The 25,425-nt window shown below is 47.9% G+C and overlaps 9 protein-coding genes across 9 annotated transcripts; 5 read left to right on the top strand and 4 right to left on the bottom strand.

Annotated features, from left to right (window-relative positions):
- Positions 1-4,753: 4,753 nt before the first annotated feature.
- On the top strand, positions 4,754-5,694 carry B0J16DRAFT_376307 (uncharacterized protein). The gene is made up of 2 exons (XM_046130755.1): positions 4,754-5,121; positions 5,174-5,694. Exon 2 carries the CDS (start codon positions 5,229-5,231, stop codon positions 5,562-5,564), a length of 336 nt encoding a protein of 111 aa, XP_045978038.1. The 5' UTR covers positions 4,754-5,121; positions 5,174-5,228; the 3' UTR covers positions 5,565-5,694.
- A 56-nt stretch (positions 5,695-5,750) lies between these two features.
- On the bottom strand, positions 5,751-6,724 carry B0J16DRAFT_350707 (uncharacterized protein). Its single transcript, XM_046129083.1, has one exon. It carries the CDS (start codon positions 6,650-6,652, stop codon positions 5,816-5,818), a length of 837 nt encoding a protein of 278 aa, XP_045978037.1. The 5' UTR covers positions 6,653-6,724; the 3' UTR covers positions 5,751-5,815.
- Positions 6,725-6,911: 187 nt separating this feature from the next.
- B0J16DRAFT_350706 (uncharacterized protein) lies at positions 6,912-8,376 on the bottom strand. Its single transcript, XM_046129082.1, has one exon. The coding sequence runs from the start codon at positions 8,333-8,335 to the stop codon at positions 6,947-6,949; it is 1,389 nt and encodes a 462-aa protein (XP_045978036.1). The 5' UTR covers positions 8,336-8,376; the 3' UTR covers positions 6,912-6,946.
- A 1,473-nt stretch (positions 8,377-9,849) lies between these two features.
- On the top strand, positions 9,850-11,443 carry B0J16DRAFT_418966 (aspartic peptidase domain-containing protein; the record flags this gene model as incomplete). The annotated part of the gene is made up of 4 exons (XM_046133801.1): positions 9,850-10,495; positions 10,577-10,764; positions 10,822-10,969; positions 11,019-11,443. The coding sequence occupies 4 exons, from the start codon at positions 9,850-9,852 to the stop codon at positions 11,324-11,326; spliced, it is 1,290 nt and encodes a 429-aa protein (XP_045978035.1). The 3' UTR covers positions 11,327-11,443.
- A 2,579-nt stretch (positions 11,444-14,022) lies between these two features.
- On the top strand, positions 14,023-15,515 carry B0J16DRAFT_275879 (6-phosphofructo-2-kinase-domain-containing protein; the record flags this gene model as incomplete). Its single annotated transcript, XM_046123719.1, has 4 exons — positions 14,023-14,128; positions 14,191-14,780; positions 14,830-14,943; positions 14,997-15,515. 4 exons carry the CDS (start codon positions 14,023-14,025, stop codon positions 15,513-15,515), a joined length of 1,329 nt encoding a protein of 442 aa, XP_045978034.1.
- A 981-nt stretch (positions 15,516-16,496) lies between these two features.
- B0J16DRAFT_195583 (uncharacterized protein) lies at positions 16,497-18,094 on the bottom strand. Its single transcript, XM_046122875.1, has 5 exons — positions 17,641-18,094; positions 17,565-17,587; positions 17,153-17,517; positions 17,057-17,097; positions 16,497-17,009 (listed from the first exon to the last, which is right to left on the bottom strand). Exons 1-5 carry the CDS (start codon positions 17,916-17,918, stop codon positions 16,544-16,546), a joined length of 1,173 nt encoding a protein of 390 aa, XP_045978033.1. The 5' UTR covers positions 17,919-18,094; the 3' UTR covers positions 16,497-16,543.
- A 1,331-nt stretch (positions 18,095-19,425) lies between these two features.
- Positions 19,426-20,523, top strand: B0J16DRAFT_350698 (uncharacterized protein). The gene is made up of 2 exons (XM_046129081.1): positions 19,426-20,015; positions 20,088-20,523. The coding sequence occupies exons 1-2, from the start codon at positions 19,509-19,511 to the stop codon at positions 20,448-20,450; spliced, it is 870 nt and encodes a 289-aa protein (XP_045978032.1). The 5' UTR covers positions 19,426-19,508; the 3' UTR covers positions 20,451-20,523.
- Positions 20,524-20,562: 39 nt separating this feature from the next.
- B0J16DRAFT_195518 (uncharacterized protein) lies at positions 20,563-21,698 on the top strand. The gene has a single exon (XM_046122874.1). It carries the CDS (start codon positions 20,866-20,868, stop codon positions 21,478-21,480), a length of 615 nt encoding a protein of 204 aa, XP_045978031.1. The 5' UTR covers positions 20,563-20,865; the 3' UTR covers positions 21,481-21,698.
- A 940-nt stretch (positions 21,699-22,638) lies between these two features.
- B0J16DRAFT_325185 (LIM-domain binding protein-domain-containing protein) lies at positions 22,639-25,375 on the bottom strand (the record flags this gene model as incomplete). Its single annotated transcript, XM_046125869.1, has 6 exons — positions 22,639-23,121; positions 23,177-23,491; positions 23,545-23,844; positions 23,896-24,744; positions 24,808-25,004; positions 25,078-25,375. The coding sequence occupies 6 exons, from the start codon at positions 25,373-25,375 to the stop codon at positions 22,639-22,641; spliced, it is 2,442 nt and encodes an 813-aa protein (XP_045978030.1).
- Positions 25,376-25,425: the final 50 nt, after the last annotated feature.

Below are 25,425 nucleotides of genomic sequence, written 5' to 3'. Positions count from 1 at the left end.
ATCCAAACTCATCTAGCCGCTACCTCGACTCGATGCTGAATACTTCTACGAACACCGTTTGCAGATCGCGTACTTGTCGAATCTCTCGCAATCATGATGACTCTGGATTGACAGCTCACGACTAACGCAGTGATGACATGTGCGATCTTTGATGCCTATTCATTCATTGGTCTGACGCTCATCTCGAACTCTGCGACCTGCCAAGATACGGTTGAGCTGAGTTGTGAATTGGTCACCTAAGGTTTTGAATCGCATCCCAATCCGAGCCAAACAACAGTGTCTTGCACTTTGGTTTCGGTCGTACTTAAACTCATTTCCAGCCAGATCTGTGCGTTGTTGGATGAAATCGATTGTGTCGTGCAAGTGGTTTCGTTGTTTCTGCATGTGTGTTACGTGTTGTGCACATGGGGCCTATTGATCATCCGCAAGTTACACCTTCGTCTACAAATTCTTTAAGGTCTGGTTTCAACCCCGGACTGTTTCTCATCATTGCATGCATGCCATGAGGAAAGGAACGTATTTTCGGAATAAGAGATTGGGGAAATGGCGTTGGGGATTTGGTTGCATTGTATTACCACCGTAACGTAATTAGTCTTATATCGCCGTGAAATTCCACGGATTTCTCTTCGTTAATGTCCTCTTTGAATTGATGTGAAATTTAAACAACATGCTTATAGAGAAGTAATGTATGTAGTCATTTTGTCGAGGTCCACCATGAGACTCTTACTAGGCAGTGGAAAAGTTGTCCTCTCAGTTAGAGTGTCAAAAGGCAGTCCAAGACCTAGGACCGAATCATTGTATCTCTTCGGTTCTCGGCAGCCAATCCTTCTGATACCCTGACAGGCTCATGGCCTGGACCCTTCTTTTCGGGTGCTTCAAGATACCCCTTTCTCACAACTGAAGTACTCCAGAATAAGACGCCTCACTATCTCAGGCGGGATTGACTAGTTATTTACTACATATACCTACAGTAAAGTAGATGCTTTACTGTTCGCGGGACAACAGGAGTCTGGTTATCAAGAGTGCAACAGGTCACTTTCATCCTGTGCATACTATTCATTGAGATCATAATATGTATATACTCGAAATGTAAGATGGACTGTAAGTCATGATACTGCTGCCTTGATACCATGTTGCTATATAACGGACTCTGGCATCATGGACTGCTGTATAGATATCACGTATAAAGCGTGGGAGATGTTGTTGAAGCACTATAGAAGAATAAGTTACGTTTATCAACGATGTGATACTGTATAGAGTGCCAAAGGAAGTATAACGGTTGACGATGAGGGAAAGCATAGGACTGGTTTGGAGTCTGTAGGCCACTGAAGTCAACGGAGAGAGAACTGCGCAGTAAGGAAAGAACGCTGGCTATGCATTGCCAGAATAAGACCTCGACCTCTACTCTACTAAGGCAGGTAGGTTGTTCCTAGGTAGATGATGCTTAGTGGTGTAGAGATATTAATCTCAAGGCCAGCCCGAAATACCGTAGTAACGAATATGATTCATCTCTTAGATTCTTGACAGCCAGATTTGCTGATGCCCTGGCGCAAGGGGATGAGAAGAGTACCTAGCTGCTGGAAGCATAAAAAGAGAAACGATACAGTCCTCTTATGTTGTCCAAGGTAGTTCAGACCGGCACTTAGGCAGGTAAGTGGTGCGGCAGGTAGATCTCCTTGACCTGCCTGCCTAGGTACCTATCTAGATAGGTACCTAGTTACATCTCCAGTTGGCTGATAAAGGAGCAAGCAAATCTTTCACTTACAGACGCTCTTCAACTTACCATCAACATCCATCCATCCATCCAAGCTCATCTTATTATACACAATCATGGAAGTGAATCAGATTTTAAATCTTATTGACGCTACGGTTAATCCTCCGAACAGGGAAATACCCCAAATGCGACACTATCAGTCAGAAAACTACGAGAGCATCTTTCCTTTGGGCAATCACGTAGGGAACAGAACTGAACCTGTCGTCCCCCCTCGCTCCGAACGCCATTGCTGCCAACCCATTCGCTTCCAACGCCTCTACTGCCATGGTTGCTTCACCATTTTGAAATTTGTCTCATACTGTCCCCATCTTTTGCGTCACGACGATTTCCTCTCGGAAACTATTTGTTACGACTGCAAATTCAACAGCTCCTGGACGCTGGCAACAGACGATCAAAGCTATCTGGAAGAATAGAAATCTCAAGTACAGGAGCGGTTCAAAAATTACCGCTCTCGCTAAAGAAGGATAGCGGCGGAAAAAACCAACAATGGCGGAGGTTCTGTTATCCGCATCAATTCTCGTCTTGAGATGCCACTAACGGAGGCTGCAACAAACCGTATGAACTCTGCACGAACGGAGCACAACACCATGCCCATCGACCTGCTTCTATGGTCCTAACTCGAAGACTCCCGCCCTGACTTGCATGGGGGATTTACCGATGGCAGATACCAGAGTACCATGACGCACATTGAAGGCGTCTGTATATGGCTTAAACGTTCATTATAACCATGATATCAGTCAGAATACGGTGGTGACATTAGCGTCTAGAAGAGAACTACTATAATGAATAAAGCGTACTGGTATTATTGTCTCGAATTTTAAATGACTGTAAAAAGACCCATGCTTGTGTTAGGATAAGGAGTGTATGCTTTGACTTGCTTTCCTTCGTACAAGCGTCTTCTACACTTATACTGGATAGCAGAGGATTTGTCCTCTAAGGTCTTAGGTTAAAGAAATGGATTTGCTTAATTGCTAGCCAATACTCGCATAAGGTGATCAGATTATATCGTCTCTTATGCTTTTGGCGGCTAATTCCTCTGATACCTTGATGTCGCTCAAAGACTATGAGAGAAGCTAACCTACGAGGTTTAAGATATGCAGGATAGATACTATAGGACTACAACCTGGATTTACTTGACCGATGAGTTCCGGAATTGTATTTGATGCTCTCAGAAGTCAGGGGTAGGCTTTCTCAAGCACTTGGCATAAGCTCCAAACACTCACTGCCTTGATGTCGATACCTATACCTCACCCTGATGCTACTGTGGCCTTCCAGGAGGAGCATATTCACCGGGCAAGTCTGAAGGAGCCCATCATGATCGACCGCTAGACCTTAGACGTCCGTTTTGTAAGTTACTTGCTACGTGGGTCCTTGGTAGGGTGTACTGTTGCTCTGCATTGCTTACATACAAGAGAGTTCAAGGCGCGGCGTTACCAGATCTTGGATGAAACTGGCTGATTCTCAGTTAAGAAACCTAAAACCAAATGAGAGAAGTATGGCGGAAGCTTCGACTACGCCCGTAGAACATTCGTTTCGTGCCTGAGATGACGCCCCGAGACGGGTAGTGCGTAGTGGCACAGCTAACGAGCGGGCTTCATCAAGATCCCGGTGGATGTCTCAAGAATTCCAGTGCTGTCGGATTTAGCAAGTTTCGGACTTTGGGCTACTGTAGTCTGTATCTTGGGCTGAGGTGACTTGACTTGACTTGGCTAATGTTAGCTTGCAGGAGTAGTACAGTACTGTAGCTTATCATGCCAGGAACCGCTTGTTAGGCTGTGCTTTAGCTTATTGGACTAGAGGTGGCTTGAGATGCCATAATAGGCAGTGCGGAATATTTATCACCTTGAAGAACTTATATTCCGCTTTCAATGCTTGGCTGTGTCTTTGGAGCAGTATACCAGGAATGCAATGGCGGAAGCACACCGTAAGAGCTGTGAAACTTGATAGGTATCGAGGGTAAGCTTATGATAGTTAGCCTTGATCCTAACTAAGCCAGGAAACATCACAGGAATTCCATCTCTCTGATGAAACTCCCTACCGAGTCTGGGGGAAGAGGGCGAGGCGCGAAAGGCTATTGCCATGAAACAAAACGTCTTCGCAACGAAGACCCGAGGAGATGGTAGAAACTCGAAGCTTGGCAAGAGAGCCTGTCACGACTGAACAAGAAGGATCGCCAGTCGTGGATGATCGTTGTCTACGTTGGGCAGTTCTTCTTGGTTTCAAAGGCGTCAGTCTTCCGGGAACGCGGCGCTGGGATAGAGTAACTTGGACTAGACAGCCAAGCCAAGCCTCATGTTGCCCCTGGTTTAGATGGATCTTTCTGACGATGGATAATTATTGCTTTCTGAGAATTACAAATAATGACTTTAATTATTTACGTTCTCCTGCATGAAGTCAGTGGCATAGGAAAAAGAAAAGAAGACGGAAGCTCCGAGGTCTTCTAGAACAAAGTCTGGAACATACAAGAGAAGAATTCCTCTGCCCGAAACTGAGGGTCTAGAACTAGAGGATCGACTTGACAGTGGCTGTGGCAGTGCAGCTGAACGGCTTCAAGATCTTCTAGCCTATTTAGTTGAGGATCAGTGGCGAAAGCTTGTTGTGTGTAAAGCTTAATGCCGCGAAAGCCAAGGGGTATGGTATGGTACTGTACTACCTACAGAAATGATGTGTATCATCAGTCTAAGCACCAAGTTAGACTACTTTACTGTAAAGATATTGATGGCTGTAGTCAAACTACAAGGCGCCAAGACGAATGCACGTCCGTTTTAGGGATATGATATGGTATGTCCTTGTTTCCTTTTTCTCATAATTCCTAATTATTTTACTGGACTGCAATGTATAGTCTAGGTAGTTTATTTGTGACGTTTGAGGGGAGTAATTAAAGTTGGCCGTTACTTTGCCTTATGATCAATGCTCACTCACGGTCTATGCCGTATCACGCATCTCACCTTCTCTGCTCAACTTGTATAAACATCCCATGTCTCCTTCAACTTTTCTACTTTTTGTTTTACCCATAATCTCTTTAATACTTTATCAGCGGCAATAGATCTTCTACTTCAGCACATCATAAGCTCTGTTTCATTCCACTTGCATCTTATCAATCGCTCCAATTCAACCAACAGGCATTTTGCAAAAATCATCACAACTTGGATCTTTCTTGCAACTTTCCCTCCGCTTTTATCATCATCTGAATTGCGCTCGGACGTTGCATTGTGGCTTGTTTGAGTTGTCTCGCTTCCGACGTTACAGAGCGTCGCTTGATCAAGACATCAGATCGATTCGGCATTCGGCTTTTATCCAACTGAGACATCGGGAGGGTTTCTATTACAAGAATCGAGAATAATAATGTCAGTCTTGATTCACTCAGTCTTTTGTACTTTACTGACCATCGACCGCTAGTTCCAAAAGCTTCATTTCTGACGATCGTCTATATACCAACCGCCTCAACAACATAATGTGTCGAATGATAATATTCAGAGGATACTGCACTTGCTGCGGCTCGGCCCAAACATGGGTCGACTTGACCCAAGAGCTGAACTGTCTCGACGCCAAAAACCTGGGTTGGTTTGGTGGATGTCAGCGTGGTATCCTCGTCGAAGAGCACAGTTTCAACCAGGAGTGTTCCGTATGTCATGAGGAGGATGAGGGCGTTGGAATAGACGACAATTATACGATGCTATTCCAGCAGACATCTCATACGCAGAGCAGCCTTGGTAAAAGAAGCTCGACAGAGGATCAACAAGGCTCAAGTTCAAGTTCCGGAAGCGGTTATAAGAGACAGAGGACTTGAGTTTGCATTATCTACAACGGCGTTACTTTCCAATTTTGTACACTAATAACAATGTCTTTGGGACTACAGGCAGATTCGTATTATAATTTCGGTAGATACGATCTAATGGATAAAGGCGATGATTCACGGACGAAGGAGACTTGTTAAGATGAAGCAACTTTATAAATAAATGTAACATATATGTATCTACTTTATTCATCTGGGAATCTATCAGGGAGCTCAAACTAAGCATAGAGATAACATTAGATACTCTATATACATTTACCCTCCCAAGTCTGTCTGACAGCCTTCCAATATCTATCGGCATCAATTCTAACATGAGCAACGTGAGCGCCTCTCTTGAACATTTCCGTTCTCACAATTGCTCCGTTCTTCTTTGCATCTAACGCATGAGACTCGACATCCTCAAATCCAACCGACTTATCCGCGTCACCATACAAATACGCCCTCGCTGTTTCGCGACTTGTTCTCTTTGCGTGGTTGAGCGCCAAAGCATTAGTATTATGTGGCATGGCGCCTAGGTATAGAACGCAATAGAGCCAGCCGAAGCCAAGCACCGCCCAAACGAGAGGCGACATGAACCAAGGGAAGTCCATAGAAACGACATGGTGGTCGCGTTTCCAGTGGAAATAACCAGGGCATGAGTCCATCACTACTGCATGTCGAGGGACTGGCTCGCTTCCAAGTGCAGACTCCCATAGCTCCCACAATGTAACAGCAGAGCTGACGCCGCCGTTAGAGAAGATATGGAGAAGAAATTGAGGTTCATTATCTTCTGGGTTAGGGAGCGATTGAAGAATAGGCAGAGCAGCCTTGAAGAGATTGCGACGGAGTTTGGGTTGCATAAATAGCATGGGAGAAGATCGGAAGAGCAAGATAGCAGATGCTGGATACATGGCGCGGTACTGGGAAATGTACTTGGCTATATGAATATCACGGGCACCCGACCATGATAGAAATATTATGAGAGGAGGATCGCGGGTGTCGGTGGTAGAGGTTGATGCTGTATTATCTGGACGATGGTATAAAACAGATGGGCTGTCGAGCTCGTCCATAAAGGACAAGGGCGATTGCTTGACTGTCGCCATAATGGTTTGTGTGTACTTTAAAAGTAAATTTCGAATGTTTTCATAGAGAAGACAGCTATTTATACAAGGAACGCCGAGGCTTGGTATGGCTTGAATGTTGATGCATCGGGGCCGTCGGGATGATTTGACGGTCCGTAGCCCCGCTGGAACCGGAGCCGGACGGAGGAAATATTCGGAGATTTATTCTTACATCCAATAGGAAAATGACTTATTTCTCAAAGAGACAATAGAAACATTAAAATATCTATCCAAGTTACGCTAAAAATGGAATTCCTTCATCTCATAAATACAAAGTTATGCCTCCAAGTCTCTAATAGAGAGAATCTGCTCTTCTATAAAATCATGAATCTTCATCGCCTCATTTTCCGCCTTGATCTCATCAACTCTCTTCTTAAATCTGTCTTCAGAAAGCACCCGTTCAACTCCTTCTCTTACAAGGTCAGGAGTAGGCCTTCCTGTTCGTAGGTTGACAGCGACACCGCTCCACTCTCCACGCGCGGCAATCTCGGGCTTATCTTCACTCTCGCCTGCAAGAACCATAGGAACTCCGTTTGATACGCCGTGAAGGAAACCGCCGTAACCAGCATTCATGACAAATACGGAGGCGTGAGGTAGAAGAATGTCGTAGGGAAGATAGTCAACAACACGAGTGTTGGAAGGGATGGTCATGTCGTCAGGTAGAGCAGCGCCCTTTTCGCCGAGAATGGCGACGACAAGGAGATCATCTCGGTCGGAAAGAGCGTTGATGGTGGGAATAATGAGGTTGGAAGCTTCGCGAGCAATAGTTCCTTGAGTTACGGCGACGATGCGACGATCTCCCCGCTTCACATCATCCCACCAAGCAGGATAAACAAAGTCGGCAGGAATAGGCTTGGGCGTCAAGCAACCAGCAAACTTAACGTTTGAAGGCATATCAGATCGATCATACTCGAGACTAGGAGTGCACAGCTGGAGATTCAAGTCGTGCATGAGCATCCAGTGATGGAAAGGAATTTGAGGCTCCAAGATCTCAGTAGCCCCAAGCTCCTTGAGGACTTGTTCCTGATGAGCGATGACCTCGGCAAAGGGACCACCAACCATCATCTGGTTCATGAATTGGTTTCTTGCTCGGCCAGATTCGGTTGAATCAGGAGGGAGACCAGGGCCGAAAGGGGCAGTGTCGATGCTTGTAGCCATGTAGGGGATAGGTTGCAAGTTGATCACCTTGGGCCGGGTTGTATAACCCTTAGGAAGAGGAGCACCAAGAGAAATAGGGTTTGCGCCCATGAAGCATGTCTCAGGCATGACAATAACCTCACGTTCTGCATCATTGGCTCTGATATCCTCGAGGACGCCCTTGAGAACTTCCCAGCGATGGGGAGTCTCGCCCGTAAAAACATGCTTGATATCCCATAGCAGCCGAGGAAGACCAGCAGGAACAGCCTCACGTTCTGCCACTATCTTGGGGTTGATCAAAGGTCTGATGCTAACATGTCTGGCACCCATCTTGGTGATGGCGGGCTCGAATTGGTCACCTCCTATGAAGGTGATCTCGAAACCTCGATGGGCGAGGTCTTCGGCGATTCGAATAAGAGGGTATGTGTGACCATCTACGGGAGTGGCACCAAAGACGAGGTGAGGTTTCTTGGTGTCTATCACATGGCCAGCTGCGGGCTCGAGTGTATCGGTAGAAAGAATCGGCATGGTCGTAAGTCAGAAGGAAGCAGTTGATATTTAGAGATGGGAAAGAAGGATGAGAGGAATCCGGTAGGAATCATCTCGGAGTTGAGCAAGGGACCTCTTCTTATATACAAGCTCATCCGCTTTTTGTCCCCATTCTCTCCTATAGACGATCCAACTCCGCCAAGATCTCATCTAAACATGTGAGCTGGCTTACTGTCTGACGAACTCAAGCCAGCAGCATCCAAGGTTATGCCTTGCAAAACTTGTCTCTAAGCCAATGAACTTGTTGAAATGCTCCAGCTAAGAAGACCAAGCGTTGCGCTATAACATATTGATATTACATCCGCCGCTCACCAGCCCTACCAGGGCACAGTAAGACGCTAACAACGTAAGCACCCCTGACCCATTTTATAATGCGACCTATGGAAATGTGTCAAATGCGAGAAGATGGCGGGTAGATGGTCAGCATTTTTGTTCTTGATCCAGAAAAGGGTGGATGTTATTGCATCGTGAGATGCGGAGTTGTATGGAGTTGATAGTGTATATCCAGGTGACAAGATCAGGGACCAATCATGAAAGTGTCTTGAGAGTTTTGTTAGGCGGAGACAGGACTTTGGATCGTATAACTCTCTAGAATTAGTTAGCTGGTGTTCCATGTAGCGCCACTTTGTTTTTGTTCTTTTTTTGAAAATTAGCGACAAATTTGGTAGCCAGCGCATAATGTGTCAGCCAAATACTAACTTATTGGGTGAAAGGTTTATGTTGCTCAGCCTCTTTCGGCTGGACCTAGTTTAGTATATCAGTATACCTTCCTAGGAATCAAAGTACAGTCAGCGGCATCTAGTTCCCGGTCATCTCGAATCCAGTTGTCAAGCGGCTTGAACGCAGTGCGATGTCTTGTTTCTCGTTTACTCGGACCACAATACAAGATACTGTTTCGTTCTCTTAGGCTTACCGAAAATCACCGTTGACGTTACACAGAATCCGTGAGTTCGAATCATGTCTTTCTCGTCTTGGTAGCTTGCATAATACCAGTGCATAGGTAAGTACCAGCAATGGTTGTTCTTGGACTTTGCAGTTAAGGGTTTCGATTCTGCTCTCAGCGATATTGAGGATGAGAAATAACCACTAGAGGTAATGATATGGGTGGACACATTGTATACTATCACGTAGTATCTTGTTTTCAAAGCAACTGGTCGCTTAAATTCATGGTGGTTGAAAGTTGTGCTGTGCAACTGTTGGGACCACTTACCCAAACCTGAACTTCTTGGCGAGTTTGCCTAGAGTAGCACCTTCCTCGCGATATCCAACTCCAAGGTTCGGGCTCGGGTACGAAGGGGAGGAAGGTATGTCAAAAGTACTGTTGGACAATCGATGGCAGGCGCTCTCCACCAATATCTCCCTCCCTCTTGCCTGAGAATCTATGTGCAGCACTACCTGAAATAAGAAGCATATATCTCATCGTTTACCTAAACCTCAGATACTGCAACTCTCTCTAGGTAGTCACCTACTCCCGCCCGCCACGCACCGTCAGCATGAGGACCCTCTACCTTGTCCTTGCTCTTGTCACAAACATCCTATGCCCTGCACTATCGGCCGCGGTACGAAGTCAATCTGGATGGGACTTGTCGACTCCACTGAATGGATTCTCTTTCAAGCGAGCCAAAGCTTTGGCATTCAAGCCTATCAAGTCCGCTGACAAGGTTGGACTTTACACATCACGACTGAAAAGCCTGAAGTCTAGGTCTGAGGTTTACCCAAAGTCCTCGCTCTCTCTTCTTGCACGGCCAGATCTGCAAGCATTCTCCGACGGAAATGGCACAGTTCATCATCAGAATATCTCTGCTGTCGGCTCCTTCTCGACTGCCTATGCGATTCAATGCACATGGGACCAAACTCCTGTTTGGCTGATCTTCGACACTGGAAGTTCCGACACTTGGGCTGCCAAGACTGGCTTCAGGTGTGAGAACAGCGTAGGCAACAAACGTAACCAAGCTGCCTGCGAATTCGGCCAACCTCATATCCCAGACTTTCTCCAGGATATCTCTGAAGTCTACTTCCATAGACGCTATGGATCTGGAGAGGTTGTGTCAGGGCCAATGGGTATTTCTGATATCGCTTGTGGCGGCGTCTCGGTTTCTGGGCAGCAAGTCGGATTAGCCAACAGAGCATTCTGGCACGGTAACAACGTCACTGTCGGCATTCTTGGCCTTGCATACCCATAACTCACAAGCGGATATATTGGTGACCCAAGTGATCCAGTCGATGAGTCGGAGTGGAATAAATACCCTTATACCCCTTGGTTAACCAATGCTATCTCCCAAGGATTGATTGACCCTGTTTTCAGTATCACTATCGATAGAAACACCAGTGATGGAGTACTGGCTTGGGGAGGGCTTCCTCCCATGCATTGGCATCCTAAGTCCGTTGCATCGACAGATCTTATCATTGTCAGTTGATGTGACCTCGAACAGATTCTCTCTCCAGAAGTACTAACTGGTCGACAGGCAAAACTAGTAGATCAAGATGTCACGGCCTGGAAACCATCATTCTACACCATCATTCCGGATGGCCTCCAATGGGGAAGTACTACGGATATGGGGAAATATCCTTACGTCGTCGATACCGGAACCACAATGATGTATATCCCTCCCCGTAAGTCATGCACTCTACAATATGTGGCAATATTGCTAACCACACGAAGCACTGGCCGAGGCAATTGCAAAAGCGTTTGATCCTCCGGCTACGTATATGCCTCAATGGGGATCCTACTTTGTCAACTGCAAGGCCATCCCTCCTCATTTCGCAGTCATTATCTCCGGAGTTCACTTCTGGATCAATCCTGCTGATTTGATCTACCAAGAACTTATCGACCAGTCCAACGGAAAGTGTGCTCTTGCCATTTCAACTGGTGGATCTGGACCATATATCTTAGGAGATGTCTTCTTACAGAATGTCGTGGCTGTCTTTGATGTCGGTGGTGCAGAAATGCGCTTCTATTCTAGAGAATAGCCAGATGCGACTAGAAGTAGCCGCAGATTAAACAGCTAGGTGATAGAAAGTGAGGGATGATAGTGGAATCCTTGGGAATTGTACAGAGCCTAGTCAATAAATATCGGAGAGATTGTCATCTGTTGGGATCTGCGACTCACAATCAGGTATCATATCAGAGATCACTATCGTATAATATTCTGAGGTCTACAAGCATGTGCGAGATAACAACGTAACGCCTTTACAGAGAAAGAGAGATTTGATGGTAGAAGCTTGAACTTCTATATCAATGGAATCGCACCTCACCATACCAGTTCTTTGAGCTTGCAGTTTTTCTCATTCACTTTGCCATTTGTGATTTTTACTTTCTCGACAGGCTTCAATCATGCATTGATAACGCCTCCATCTATATCAACTGGGTGATTTGTGTAAATAAAGGTTAAGTTCAGCGCCGTGAAACTCGTTTCGCCATACAGTGATGGAACGGTTGATATGGGAACAAATGCTTATCATGATAACCAGCTAAGCGCAAGCTCGTGATTTTGGTTGCTGCAGGTCGTTATCTCTCTTGCTGCATGTCTTCTGCACTACCGAGCTTCAAACATCTCTCTTCAGTCACAAGACTTGACAAAAGCGCATTCACCGAAGGAATCTCGCCGTTTGTTTGTTCGTTCCTGACTTTCAGTCGACGTCACGAGCGAGAGCACAAACCCATCATGAAAGGCGTCGCAGCTGGACCTCCGTCGTCGCCACAAACAAGGGGTCGTTCGTATACCTGGGTCTTTAGCAAGGTATGAATTGGTTATCCATTTCTTTGTCTCAGCTGCTCCTCGTCGCTCAAGCGAGCGAATCCGATCCACCCAAAGCTCTATTATCGTGAGGTCGAAGCGGTGTAAGAACAGGATAGTCAAACCTGGGGTGAAGAGGGGACCCCACGTCTTGAGGTTCGGGACCTGAAAGTGCATCCATCTATCATGCTATGAAGAGGGTCAGAAGATGGGCAACCCCAGATACAACACGCGTTACGATGCAAGAATCGGTCGAGAACAATACAGTACCGGTCATGATATCGTAACAAGACAAACAGATGCCAGTGGTGCCAATTCGGACAGACCCGGAGCATCAAAAGGGTCTCGTGGACGGCATTCTTGTGGCGGTTCCTGCAGCTCACCCCGGACATTGACAACGATGGATGTCTGAGGCTGACGGCCCCGGGGAGATCTCAGTTGCAGTGCTTCGGCCTCTTGTCGGCGTCTAGGGAGAAATGCCTAAATGCCCGGGGGTCATTCCATTCATTGCCTGCAGTTCAGACTTTTCATGGTCATGAAGTCTTGTCTTTTCAACAACGAATATGATTCTTGAATGCCTGATACTGGATTTTATCTGGTCGCCCTCTTCGGGACTAATTAGAATAGACCGGGAGGATCCGGAGGCATGTCACCGGGAAACAGGTGCAACTTTGTGGCAGCTCCCCCACCATCTCATCGCTAAAAGCAGCTGGAAAGCCATTACAGTGCTTGCTACCTGGGCTGTTAGCCGTCCCGGGCTATTCTACACGCACGCACGGCGTCTATCCCGAGCGGCCGGGGGTGTCTTTGGCCCGCGGTAGTGGATCACCAACGCGGGCTTTGGCGGGGCAGCGACGTAATCCCATTGGTCTGACTCCATTTCATCGTCATTCATGATGGATCCGCGACCTTGAGAAAGACGATGGAAGCCGCATGCTCAACATGATTTTTTTTCTTTGGTGTTTGTGATGGAGCAAACTTGGTTATCTTGACTAAACAATACTGAAATATCTGTGTCAGTATCTACCTACTGTACTGTACAATCAGTTAGTCAGGTGTTGTTGGTCTGGTTCTACCACCTATACTCTACTCTACGCCATCAACCTTCATCCCGAGCTAGCTACCTGATCGGGATACCTTCCTTGCCTTTGCGCTACTGTACCTACCTACCTACCCTTACCTTCCTACCTTACTGTACCTCACCTTGAGTTTCCGTCACTTGACCTCGTTTTAATTCCTTTTAACCTCCTGGCTCGTCTCGACTCGTCTGGTCTCCTCTCGGACTATTATACAGTAGTCAAAAGATCTACCTTGGTAGCTTCTGCTGTTGTTCCCTTCATCCATAAATTACAACCCCTCATTCTTTCCCCCACCTTCATCTCAAACAGCTTCTTCTCTCCGAACTTCTGGTTCCATTGCTCCGGGTGCTTTTTGCTGCAGATTCTATCGACCAAATCTACTTATCCTGGTCGCTTCAAGCACAAACCGAGCTAAATCGTCGCCAATTCTCCACTTCAAGCGGAATCACGTTTACATTGGATTGATTCTTCTAGTGTCAATCCGCTGTGTCATCGACCTAAACTTGACAAGAAACATCCATTTGCATTCTGTACTTTTCCTGCTGTAGCTTCCTCGTTTGGTCTCAGCTGAACAGCCTTCGGATTCAATCCCACGGAAAGAAGCCTTCGAGGTCGTTCTTTCCTCCTCACACTCTACCTCGGTCTACACGATTACTACTATCTGATCTTCTATCAGTCATCATCGATTGGGCCGCTGTCGCTTTACTTTGTTCCCTATTTCATGTGTCTGCAGTATTGGAGCTTCAACATATCCCATCATTCCCAAGCTCTTGCCGTTTTCAACCCTTGATCGGCCTGCTCAGTAGCAGTCGTACTCAGCTTACACCGCCCAATCTACACCCCAGCTACAATGCCTTCTCGAACTAACGGCGTCGGCGTTCAGGCCGAAGATACCAGGATCTGTGTGGTCATGGTAGGTCTTCCGGCCAGAGGCAAGAGTTATATCGCCCAACGAGGTAAGTTGCGTTGCTGTCTGTAGTCGATCGCCGTTACAATGGCTGACCGATCAATCTTTTAGCCCAGCGATATCTTCAATGGCTCTCCATCCCAGCCCAAACTTTCAACGTTGGCAACTATCGCCGCAATGACGCTCCCCAGCCCAAGGCCGACTTTTTCGATATCAATAATCCTGAAGGAGAGCGCACCCGCCGCGCTGCCGCCGAAGCTGCCGTGGCCGACATGCTAGCCTGGTTCCGCTCCGGAGGTATCGTTGGTATACTTGATGCCACAAACTCAACTTTGGAGCGTCGCAAGTGGGTTCTGGAGGTTTGCAACGAAAATGGCATCGAGGTTCTCTTCGTTGAGAGCAAGTGCGATGATGAGGAGCTCATCATGGCCAATATTCGCGATGTTAAGACCACTAGCCCAGATTACCGTGGCCAGGACCCCGAGACTGCCGCTCTTGATTTCCGCAACCGTATTCGCAACTACGAGAAAGTGTACTGCACGATTGATGCCGAGGGCAAGGAGTCGCATCTGACTTACCTTAAGATCATGGATGTTGGCAAGCAAGTCATCATCAGTCGAATTCGGGACTATCTTCAGAGTCGAATTGTTTACTACCTCATGAACCTCCACATCCGCCCTCGCTCTGTCTGGCTTTCAAGAGTGAGTTAATTGATCTTTTGGCTTGGACATGCACTAATAACCCTCACAGCATGGCGAGTCATTGTACAACATCGATGGAAGAATTGGTGGTGACACTCTCCTTTCTCCCCGTGGCGAGCAATATGCTAGAAAGCTTCCCGAGCTTGTCCGGAAATCAGTCGGTGTAAGTGGTCCTCATATCGAAATAGTACTTGACTTTTTTTTAACAGTACATAGGACGATCGTCCACTAACAGTCTGGACCTCTACTTTGAGACGAACCATCGCCACTTCTCGCTTCCTTCCTGACCATTACAACCAGCTTCAGTGGAAGGCTCTTGACGAGCTTGATTCTGGTGTGTGTGACGGCTTGACCTACCAGGAGATCAAGGATCGATACCCAGAGGACTTTGCCGCACGTGATGAAGACAAGTACAACTACCGCTACCGTGGAGGAGAGTCATATCGCGACGTTGTCATCCGTCTCGAGCCCATTATCATGGAGCTGGAACGCAGCGAGGACATTCTGATTGTCACACACCAGGCCGTACTCCGATGCATCTATGCATACTTCATGAAAAAGGACCAGTCTAAGAGCCCCTGGATGAATGTCCCTCTTCACACACTGATCAAGTTAACTCCCGGCGCCTATGGTACTGAGGAGGTCCGTTACGAAGCCAACATCCCTGCCGTCAGTACATGGAGAGGAAAAGGCAGTACCGCTAAGCATGAGAATCCGGCTCCTGGTGTCATGTAATCGACGTTGCAGCATCAGCGATGGAGCTAAGTGGAAAGCTTATGCTTCGGAGATATACGGCGTTTCGACGCTCAGGGGACGGCTGTTTTATGACTTGGAATGAGCACGCATCTGGAACAAATGGAGCATGACGAAACGACAAAGCATTTTAGGGAACATTATACGACTATTCGCTACCAGGGGGCTTAAATGATATTCACAGAAACTAAGGGTTCGGAAACAAAAACATAAGCGGTATAGTGTCACTGACGACACGACGAAAGGGCTTCGGCACGGTTCTGTACAGGATTAACGGCGTTCTTATGCTATTTGTCTAATAGCGGATCAGGCTGGATAATAACTAGCATCTCTACAAACATGATATCAAAAGATATGATAAGTGCAAGATAAAGCCATCGTGACCTGATTCAAAGTCATTTGATTAAATATATCTCTCGAGAAGTAAAACTTTTGTGCCATGGCTCCGCACAGCAGCCCGGGTGCTGTTTTCCCCCGCTCTGAGCCTCTTGCTTCATTTCGCCGCAGACTCTAAGCTTTCTTATATCTATTTGTTCAACTTGGGAGATGATTTGAGACTCGATCCTCATAGCATTCGGTCCAAACTCCCAAGATGCCATAACTAGGTTGTGTGAGTGGCATTCTCGTCAGTGACCAGCAGTCCCGAAGTGTCTTTTACAACTGCCTCGCGAATGCATCCTTCAACGGATCCCTCTCATCACAGCCGGCAATACTTCACCGGTTTGTGCCAGTGGAGAGTGTGGGGGATGCCGGGATGTGCCGGTAGTTGTCCGGTGGGGCCGAGCTGTCTGCCGAAGCATGATGTTTATGTTGATATGCTAAGAGCTGAGTCGGATTCATCAGAAGCGAGCCAGTACGGATGCTTCTTTTCGTTCCCGTTGATAATAATTTGCTGTAGGCTCCCCGATTCGACCTGAACCTCATGGCAGCATAATATCGTCTGTTTAGAACAAGTATGTCTTGGATAGCATGGTCAGAATCGGAGGTTAGATGCCAGCCATTGTCATTCTTCAGTCGCGATGTACATGGGAGCTTTCGTTGGATTGTCCTGTTGAACTGGGTATGTTTTGTGATCCATAGTCTGTCGCTACATTGGTATCCGACTTCCAGGCTTCTTGTTGTGGCTTGTTGTCTTCGGTACTTTGTCTTTTACGTGAAATAGCTTTGCGAGCTGAGGTTATTGAAAGAGGTCGCCCTCCTCCACGGCGCTTCTCCCCGGTGCGTATGCTTTTTGTGAATGCCGGCCAAGAGCGACGGAACCTCCCAGTGGTCGGAGCCGTTACACTAGGCACTGCGGGAGCACTGTGTCGAGATTGGACTTGACGGAGGAATATATGGTTTGGTTCATCATGGCAGGCGCAACGACAAGGAGCTAGATTTGGTCCGGAGGCTCTGACGATTTTTGCGATAAGTTCGGCCATGGAGAGCTCGATATGAAGCTTGACAAGATATGCGAGGGGGTGAAATTCAACATATCTTTCAAACAGTTAGAGGAGTTTTATGATCTGGGGATTTGGACATACAGAAAGGTGTTTCGTAAGGACATTGAGCCAATGATTAAGATCTAGATTCAAATCAGTCAGACGCAAGGCAAATTGTGTCCAATGAATCGTACTTACATCCATAGAGATGGAGATGACCACCATTAGCAAATTGAAGCGGTATAAAACAACGTACTTGGTAAGGCCATATGAGATGAGGGAGGAGCGGACCAGATAGACAAAGTAGAAGTTCAAAGCGAGATCAATGACTGCAAAAATGCCTTTCTCAATTCGGTCCCAAACATTATTGATGTGAATGTAGGTCTCGCTAATTTGCAACCGAGCAGGTATCCAGATACAAAAAACCGAAATGTTGATAGCGGCGAGAATAGCAAAGATGCCCCATTTCAGCCGCCGCACGATGGTAGGTGAAACGTGAAGAAGGGCGATTCGATTGACGATAATTTGCATGATGCAATGGATTTGAAACACCCAGAGGAACACTATCGGAGTCAGCTTGTGTAGGTAAATTCGGTACCGAGAGCCATACGTATGAAGAAGTATATCAGGAAACTATTCGGCAAATGTCAGTCAACGAACGACAGATTGAAGCCAAGCACACATACCCAGGACGAATGGTTCCACGAACATAGCCCCAGCCCAGTCCTCCAATGATTCCACTAGCAATCAGTTCAAGCCATATTAGAACCATATAAGTCGTGATTCTGTTGGCGCGTTTCCATTGGTGATATGTTTGGACAGACACGCGGATAAGACCAAATATGGTCAGACAAAGGGTCATGCCAAATACAATACTGACAATCGCCCAGTCTGAACAGCTTGGCTCATGGTATTCGAACCATGGTGGAATAAAGATCCCGCCTTTTTTCATTGTAGTACTCATTGTATCATGATTGCTGGCCGTGTCAAATGTGTTTGATGAAGTAGGAGTTTCGCAGGTCGTCAGCCAGCTTGTGGGCTGCGCGTAGAATGCCGAGTCTCGAAAATCAAGAGCAAGAGCATCCGCTCGCTCAATTCAAGGACCTGAGCCGATATTAATATTGAATAGACAAGATGGTTGTAAGAAGCAAAACACAGCTCCCGCGCCACCGAGTATTCGACGTTCCAATCAGGGCATTTCGGCAAGCTGAGGTTTTGTCGAGCAGGCGAGTTAAGCGGAGTATTGCACCCGGGGTAATGCAGGCTGCAGTAGATCGCAGACTAACAACTGGACGTTGAGGACGTGGCGCTCTGATATGTCAGTCCGGCGGCCCGGCCGTGGAGGGCAGGTAACTTTTAAAGGTCAACTGGCTCTTTACGGTGAGGTCGAGGATGCCATTCGGTCGACACCGCTTCATTTCACTCTGAGACAGAGTTCAGCTTGAGAGTCACAGGGAGAAGGGGTCTTCAGTACCGGATCCGTACGGGGCAGTTTGTAGACGGCATCGTGAGTGCCGAGACCTTTTCTTCCTTAGTTCATGTGATAAGCGACGCGACAGTCTTCCCTGGTCCTGGCCGCTGGTGTCGTGTTATGTCATTATCCACAACGGGACAGGACAAGACAGGAAATGCTTGGGCCCCAGCCATAGCCGCCGATGATGGCTCGAACGGTTGGCATCTCGCCAAAATAGCGATCGATAGAGTTTGTAGGGGCCTGTAAGCCAGCTAGTGAGGAGCAAGGCAAGGTCGTCGATCTTAGTGGGATGTGATACGTCAGAGACAAGCTCCCTGCTTGACTGCTTTGAGCTACCAGGATCTTCATCGTCGCGCATTTTCCATATCTGTAGTTGTCATTTCATAGCCATTGAGGCTAGGCGCTATTGTTATTGCATCGTATTGGGCAGCTTAAAGAATGAAGATCTTGAGCATAAAATGGTGTTTTTGGTGGGATGCAGAAAACGACAATTGCTGCCCGTGTTTTGCTATTCGGCAGGAACTCATTCAGCGTGGGTAGGTAGGTAGTTAGTTACCGGGTAGGCTCAAACGATGGGCACTTTCCCCGGAGAAGGTGTGAACGAATTTGGAAGGAGATTAGTTTGACTCAAATTATGGTATTTGATTTGATTTGGGGAAAGGATTGCTTTTGCTATAAGAGGCTCGTGCCCCTGATCAGTTGTCTTAGTATCCCATTGCTCTGGAACTTATGCCTACCAATGGACATCAATGATCAATCACTGAACGACTGAGACAAACCATGCAAGGGAACAGGTTAGCTGGAAAAGAAAAGCCCCCCACAACCAGCCTCGGCAGTTGCTCGCAATCCCGGTAGTAACTCAATTGTGAACATCTGTAAATCAAGTCTTCTGTTATCCCTTAGGGTAGGTACCTTAGTAGCTAGAGATGACCAACACCAAACAACCCATCACCAACTGATGTCGACTGTGTTTGTGATTCAGTCATGCAGCATCATACCGTAAAGTATATAAATGAGAGGGAAAATCCTTCGTCTCCAAGTAAAATTCTTATTCTGGCTATCGTTCCCGCTTTGCACAAAATGTCGTTCTATTTCCAACCTCCGATCTTTGGAAACTACCTCCTCCCAGTAGCTCCAGGAACTATCCCCTCTAGTTTGGTCGTCCTGTTGCCTCGTACTACTTACACGTCTTTATACTGGCAGCCAGCACCCGTGACCATCCCAGTACCTCAGTATATCTTGACTTCGAATATCAAGATCAAAATCATATTCCACCGTGCAGGAACTGTCCTCGCTTCCAACGATGCCCATTACAACTATACGCCAACTCGCGAAACAGTTTTGGCGAATTTGGCGTGGTGGTCCAAGCAGCATAACCTAGGAGACCGAGTTTACTCAGGGCAATGTACGCTGTATACCACGCGTAGTCAATACTCGAACCTTTCGATCCTTCCTGATGTTGGGCCTATAACACCAGCGGACAATGTGCGAAAGGTTTCATTCGCGGACCAGCTGACTGCCAACGACTTCCAGTCGATCATGTACCAAATATCTGCGAACAGCTACGGGGCGTTTATTCTCATCGACGTAAGTGTAAGAAGGAGGAAAATACCATGGTGGAAGAGGAAGAGATAAGTTAGCTAATATGTAGGCCGTCAGCTTGCTTACGTTCCTCTTCAAGTCCTAGCTCGGGGCTCCTCTGATCTATCTTCAAGTGATGTTACGAATAACGCCTCAAGTGACTTGACTAATGCCGCTCAGACTGCTCCTCATAGCACTCGTCAAGCTTCACCTGCACCACCAAGCTCCCCAAAAGAGCCAGTCAACACCAGCAATGATGAAAACAACGGTACAGGAAACAGCAACACTGGCACTCAAACGCCGCTTGCGCCTGTGGATACTGACACTGGTTCATCGAAAGGAGACGTTACTGATGGGAGCCTTGAGAATATTGGTGGTGAGGAATCCAAGCAGCCGGCTGTAGATGAGAGTGTAGACGAAGAGGGCGTTGCAAACGTTTAAGCGGGAGTTGGGGTCGTTCGAACCCGATGCGAATGTTGGTAGCAATGGAGTCCGATAGCAATAAAACATATGATTGAATTAACTAGGTACTACGTGGTATACCTATATCTATGTGCATGGTTAGAAGTTGGGCATCTCGGCCCACAATCTTGTCACTGCCAGCCCCTGGAGGACTTGCGAATCACAACCAACGCGACCACAGCGCGTTGGTCACAATCCATTAACAGCAGCCTCGTAGAAGAGCTTCAAACTCATCTCACTCAGAGTTACAAAACCCCTCCATCGAACCACTGCCCAGTATTGACGCCCGCCCAAGTTAGTATCGTTATCACAAGACTTCCATCTTTTCGTGCCTTGGTGATACATCGCTGTTGCTTTCAACCTGGTTCATCAGACAAAAGAAGACTCGGGTATCATGGATCTCTGTATCACCGCCGAGGAGCCTTTCGCCTACGAGCCGCCCAAAACAAAGCCCTTTGCGCCCGTGTCGCCCCCTCTTACTCGAGCCGAGACACGCAACACTTCAACCTCTGGTGGCTCTAGATCTCCAGCTCCTCTGCCTACTCCCACTGAAGCCTCCGACCTCGAGTTTGACCTTTTAGTCCATGATACCGCCAACGACAGCGCTCTGACCTATCCCTGGGATCTCCCTCAGACGTCTCTCCGTATCCCCCTGGATACCTCCAGAGTCCACCTCCTTAACCTTTTGCGAGAGCGGCTTCCCGTACCTGAATCTCAAAACAGCAAGTCTCGTCGCACTCGGTCAATCCGCCGCCCTAAACTGATCGCTGCCACTTTGTACTGGACCTTTCGCGGCGCCATTCTCCCGCTTGGACCGAGCGACACGGAATGGCACTATCGCGATCCCATCACCAAAACCGACATCATGGCTCGCACTGAGCTTGAGTGGTTTCTGCTCAAGGAGATGATGGCTTCCTCTGGAGGCGCGCTCAAGTGCTATATTGCCATCCGCGGTGAGGCGCCCCCGACCAAGAAGTCCACTGGTTGGTGGTTTGGTAGCACGACTTGAGCGCTTTACGTATGTATACACACATTTCTTCCAAGAGATATAAGTACTGATTATTTTGGATCACAGGAGTGGGAAAATGCGACGGGTGTTTTCGATATAAGAAGACGGTATATCACAAATAAGGGAAATGTATTAAAATTCGATGTATGCTGGAAGTATGAGGACTGAATATGGAAAGGGGGAGCTGAGATCTGCTTCGTAATAGCAACAAAAGGACTACTGTATGTGGATTAGTAGATCTTTCTCGTAATGTACTATTGGCTCATGACAGGCCGTGGATAAGAGCTATCGTTACCCATTCCTATCGTGAGTGTCCCTGATGGTGCAGTCAAGGCAGGTTGAAGGAGATGGTAAACAGATCGAGGCTTGAAATTTTGAAACTTGACATGGCAAAGACCAAACTCCTTATTTACCTAGGTATAATCTGAATAGCCCCATGATATCCTCGCGCATCCAAACCGCTCATAATTCAATGCGGCCTCCCCAACTCTTCCATCTTTTTCTGTCTTCTGACTCTGAAATTAACGCGCCATTTGATAACTGCCGCATGCGCAACCGATACCCCGTGTCTCCAAACTCCGCCATGTACACCGGATTGCTTGCTGAGCGTCTCTTTCAACAGGAAAACAAGTAGAAGACAAATGCGCATGACAAAAAACGAAAACAAAAAGGGTAGCCAGGACCTCGGAAGTGGACCTGTGCCGCAAACCCTGGTAGTCGTACACGAGTAACTACAACACTGTTACCCAGATTAAGCCTCGAACCCTCGCTTTCACCTCTATTCGTTGACCCAACTGCCCGAGGAACAGGCCCATGACGATTTCGTTTACTGTCGTTATGTGTGTGCGCGAATGACTTGCATGGCCTCACCACCGTATCCTTGGGCTCTCAGTTCGAGAAGGCAGCCAGCAGTGCAAGACGCACCGCTTGGACGCCTTCAAGAACGATCGATATGCGTTGAAAAGAATGACCAGGAAAGGATAGGTGGATAATAACGAAATCACACCACCCCACATGCATTCGTTCTGCCACAACCAGGTATTTTCCCAAGAGCCAGCGCCCAAAGTAAATCCAAAATGAAGAGACGCCACCATGCAACATATGCAAAATCAAAACAGCAAACATCAAGAACGCCAGTTATATAAAGGTCGAACCCCTTTACTGTGCAGGCGGGTTACCCTTGAGTCGTTTCGGCATTCTTGGTGTAGGAGGCTTGGCATTGCGAGGCATTCCATTAGCGTTGGGCGTAGGAGCTCCAGATCCATCCTCCTCTTTTACTGCGGAGGGTCTTCTTCGTTTGTTCGAGGCGGGAGATGTGTTTGCACTAGGTCCACTTGACCCAGTACCCTGTTGACTTTGCTGCATCTGCATTCCAGGGGCCTGCATATGACCAGGTGCCGGACTGCCCATATGAGGCGATCCAGGCAGGTTCATGTGAGCGGCAGCTGGGCTTGCGCCCATCGGAAACTGCCCAAAGCTAGGTGTGCGGGCCCCGGGGGGCATTTGTTGGCCGTTCATATTTGGAGGGGCTCCGTTGATATGTGTTGAGACGTACTGGTCGAGCGTTTGATAAGGGCCCATGCCGGGGTTCGAATGGTAATATTGGAATAATGGGTTCATCTGTCCCATCACTTCAACAATCTGGACATAATTCATTAGCTTCACTCTTTACTTACGATGAGTGAGCCGTCCCTACCTCAAGAAACTGAAAGACCGCCTCAGTCACCCCCTTACTATTAACAGCCGAGTCTGGCAGGTCGACCAAGACTTCCGGAGGCTGTGTTTGGGGGGACTTCAACTGCCGACCCTTGCCCTTCTTGGACAATTCAGGCGACTTGCCATCCTGAGAGTTAGTCTTATGCCACTCCTTCATCCACATGTGGGCTGGTTTCGCGGCATCAATGACCTGCTTTCGTGAGATAAATTCGTCGTGACTCGTCGTGAGAAACTCAAAAAGTTCGATCTTCTGTTCAGCATCAAACTGTGCTCGTAGGGTACCACTCGCGACCAACTATCAACCACGTTAGTTTCACCATCGCTGAAACTCAACCATGAATATCTTACGTGAGATCCTGTCTCGAACCAGTAGACGAGACTAGCCTTTGAATTCTCGATGCAGTGGCATTCTCCCGGAAGAGGTCGATCTGTAACACCTTTGTCCATAATCAACTGCATGTTTTTGACGCCGCTGCCAAAGTGAGTATGGAAGTATCGGGCAATGGCGGGGAACGTAATTTCGTATTGCTTATCGGTCGTATCTTCGGCATCGGTAATGTGCAGTGAGTGACGAAAGACACCATTGACGGAGAAGAATCGCGTAACGAAGTCCTTCCAATACGAGAGATCTTCTCTGCCCTTGGATCCCTGTCGTCTTGTTAGCGTGAAACTGGGATTTTGAAAGAAGTGCAGTCTTACGGGGAAGCCACTAAGATGTTCGCTGAACTGCATCAGCTTAAGCAAACACTGGCCTTTCATGCTATCCCTCCGCTGTTGCTGCAGAAACTGATTCTGCATCGCAAGCTGGTGGGCGGTGGCAGCATTCATCTGGTGCTGCTGAGGTTGAGCCTGTGCCTGAGCCTGAGCCTGAGCCTGGGCTTGTGCTTGAGCCTGGGCTTGAGCCTGTGCCTGTGCCTGAGCCTGAGCCTGACCTTGAGGCTGAGGTTGAGCTTGTGATTGAGCAGGGGTTTGCGGTACTTGAGGCTGGTTCTGACCGGGCGGCAACTGAGTTGGCTGAGCAGGAGTTGAGCTAGGTGTTTGAGCAGGAGTTTGAGGTCCAGTAGGAGCGGGTGTTCCAGCTTGCGACGACTGCTGAGGAGTGTGCTGAGGTTGCTGTTGGCCAGGCTGCTGCTGCTGCTGTTGTTGCTGCTGCTGCTGCTGCTGCTGTTGCTGTTGCTGTTGCTGTTGCTGCTGCTGCTGCTGCTGCTGTTGCTGTTGCTGCTGTTGCTGCTGTTGTTGCTGCTGTTGCTGTTGTTGCTGCTGCTGCTGCTGTTGTTGCTGCTGCTGCTGCTGTTGTTGTGGCTGTGGTTGAGGCTGACCCTGAGGCTGCTGACCCTGTTGGTTTGCCATCTGGTTTTGGAGAGCAAGCTGATTCTGTTGCTGCATAGCTTGCATGCTTTGAGCATTCATTGACATCGGTTGGCCTGGATTGGGCCCAGCTTGCATTTGCTGAGCATGAGCAGCCTGCTGTTGTTGCTGCTGTTGTTGTTGCTGTTGATGTTGTTGAAGAGCAAGCTGCTGGGCCATGATTGCTTGGGCCTGAGGATGCTGTCCCTGGTTTGTTAGTGGAGGTGCACTTGATTGCGGCAGGTTGGGTATCAATCGACTTACAGGACCCAGTCTCCCTCTGAGATGCTGTAGCTGCTGAGGGTTAAGTTGGCTAAATTGAGCCATGTTTATCGGCATGCCACCACCTTGCATGTTCGCCTGGAAAGCGGCTTGTTGAGCCATGAGCTGTCGCGCTTGTTGTTGTTGAAGGAGCTGTTGCTGTTGCTGTCGCATCGCTGCCATCGCTTGCGGATTATTAACTTGAGAGGAGCCAATTAGCGCATGCATAGAGACAGGGGATAGCAGGGACAGTGCTAGTAGGATGATACATACAATGTTGTTGCTGGAGTTGTTGCTGCAGCATTTGCTGCTGAGCGGCGGGATTGAGGTGCTGTAAAGCATGAGTATTTGGGTTCGCACCCGGCGGCATACCGCCCATGAGGGCAGGGTTTACTTGTGCTCCGGGAGCAGAGACCATAGGTCCTCCAAATTGATGAGGCATTCCACCACCGGGAGCACCTTGCTGGCCTTGGTTATGAGGCATGCCACCAGGGCCCATAGGGTGGCCGGCGACTCCTGGGTGCCCCATACCGGCAGGATGCCCAGAGAAATTTGGGCCGATACTTGTCATCATGACTGAGAAGTCGGGTCGACAATCCACGCCGTGGATATCGACAATCG

Source organism: Fusarium flagelliforme, assembly GCF_020744385.1.
Source record: "Fusarium flagelliforme strain FIESC 12 MPI-CAGE-AA-0113 chromosome Unknown B0J16scaffold_8, whole genome shotgun sequence".
In the NCBI taxonomy this organism is placed as follows: Eukaryota; Fungi; Ascomycota; class Sordariomycetes; order Hypocreales; family Nectriaceae; genus Fusarium; species Fusarium flagelliforme.
This window is presented reverse-complemented; position numbering and strand designations above follow the sequence as displayed.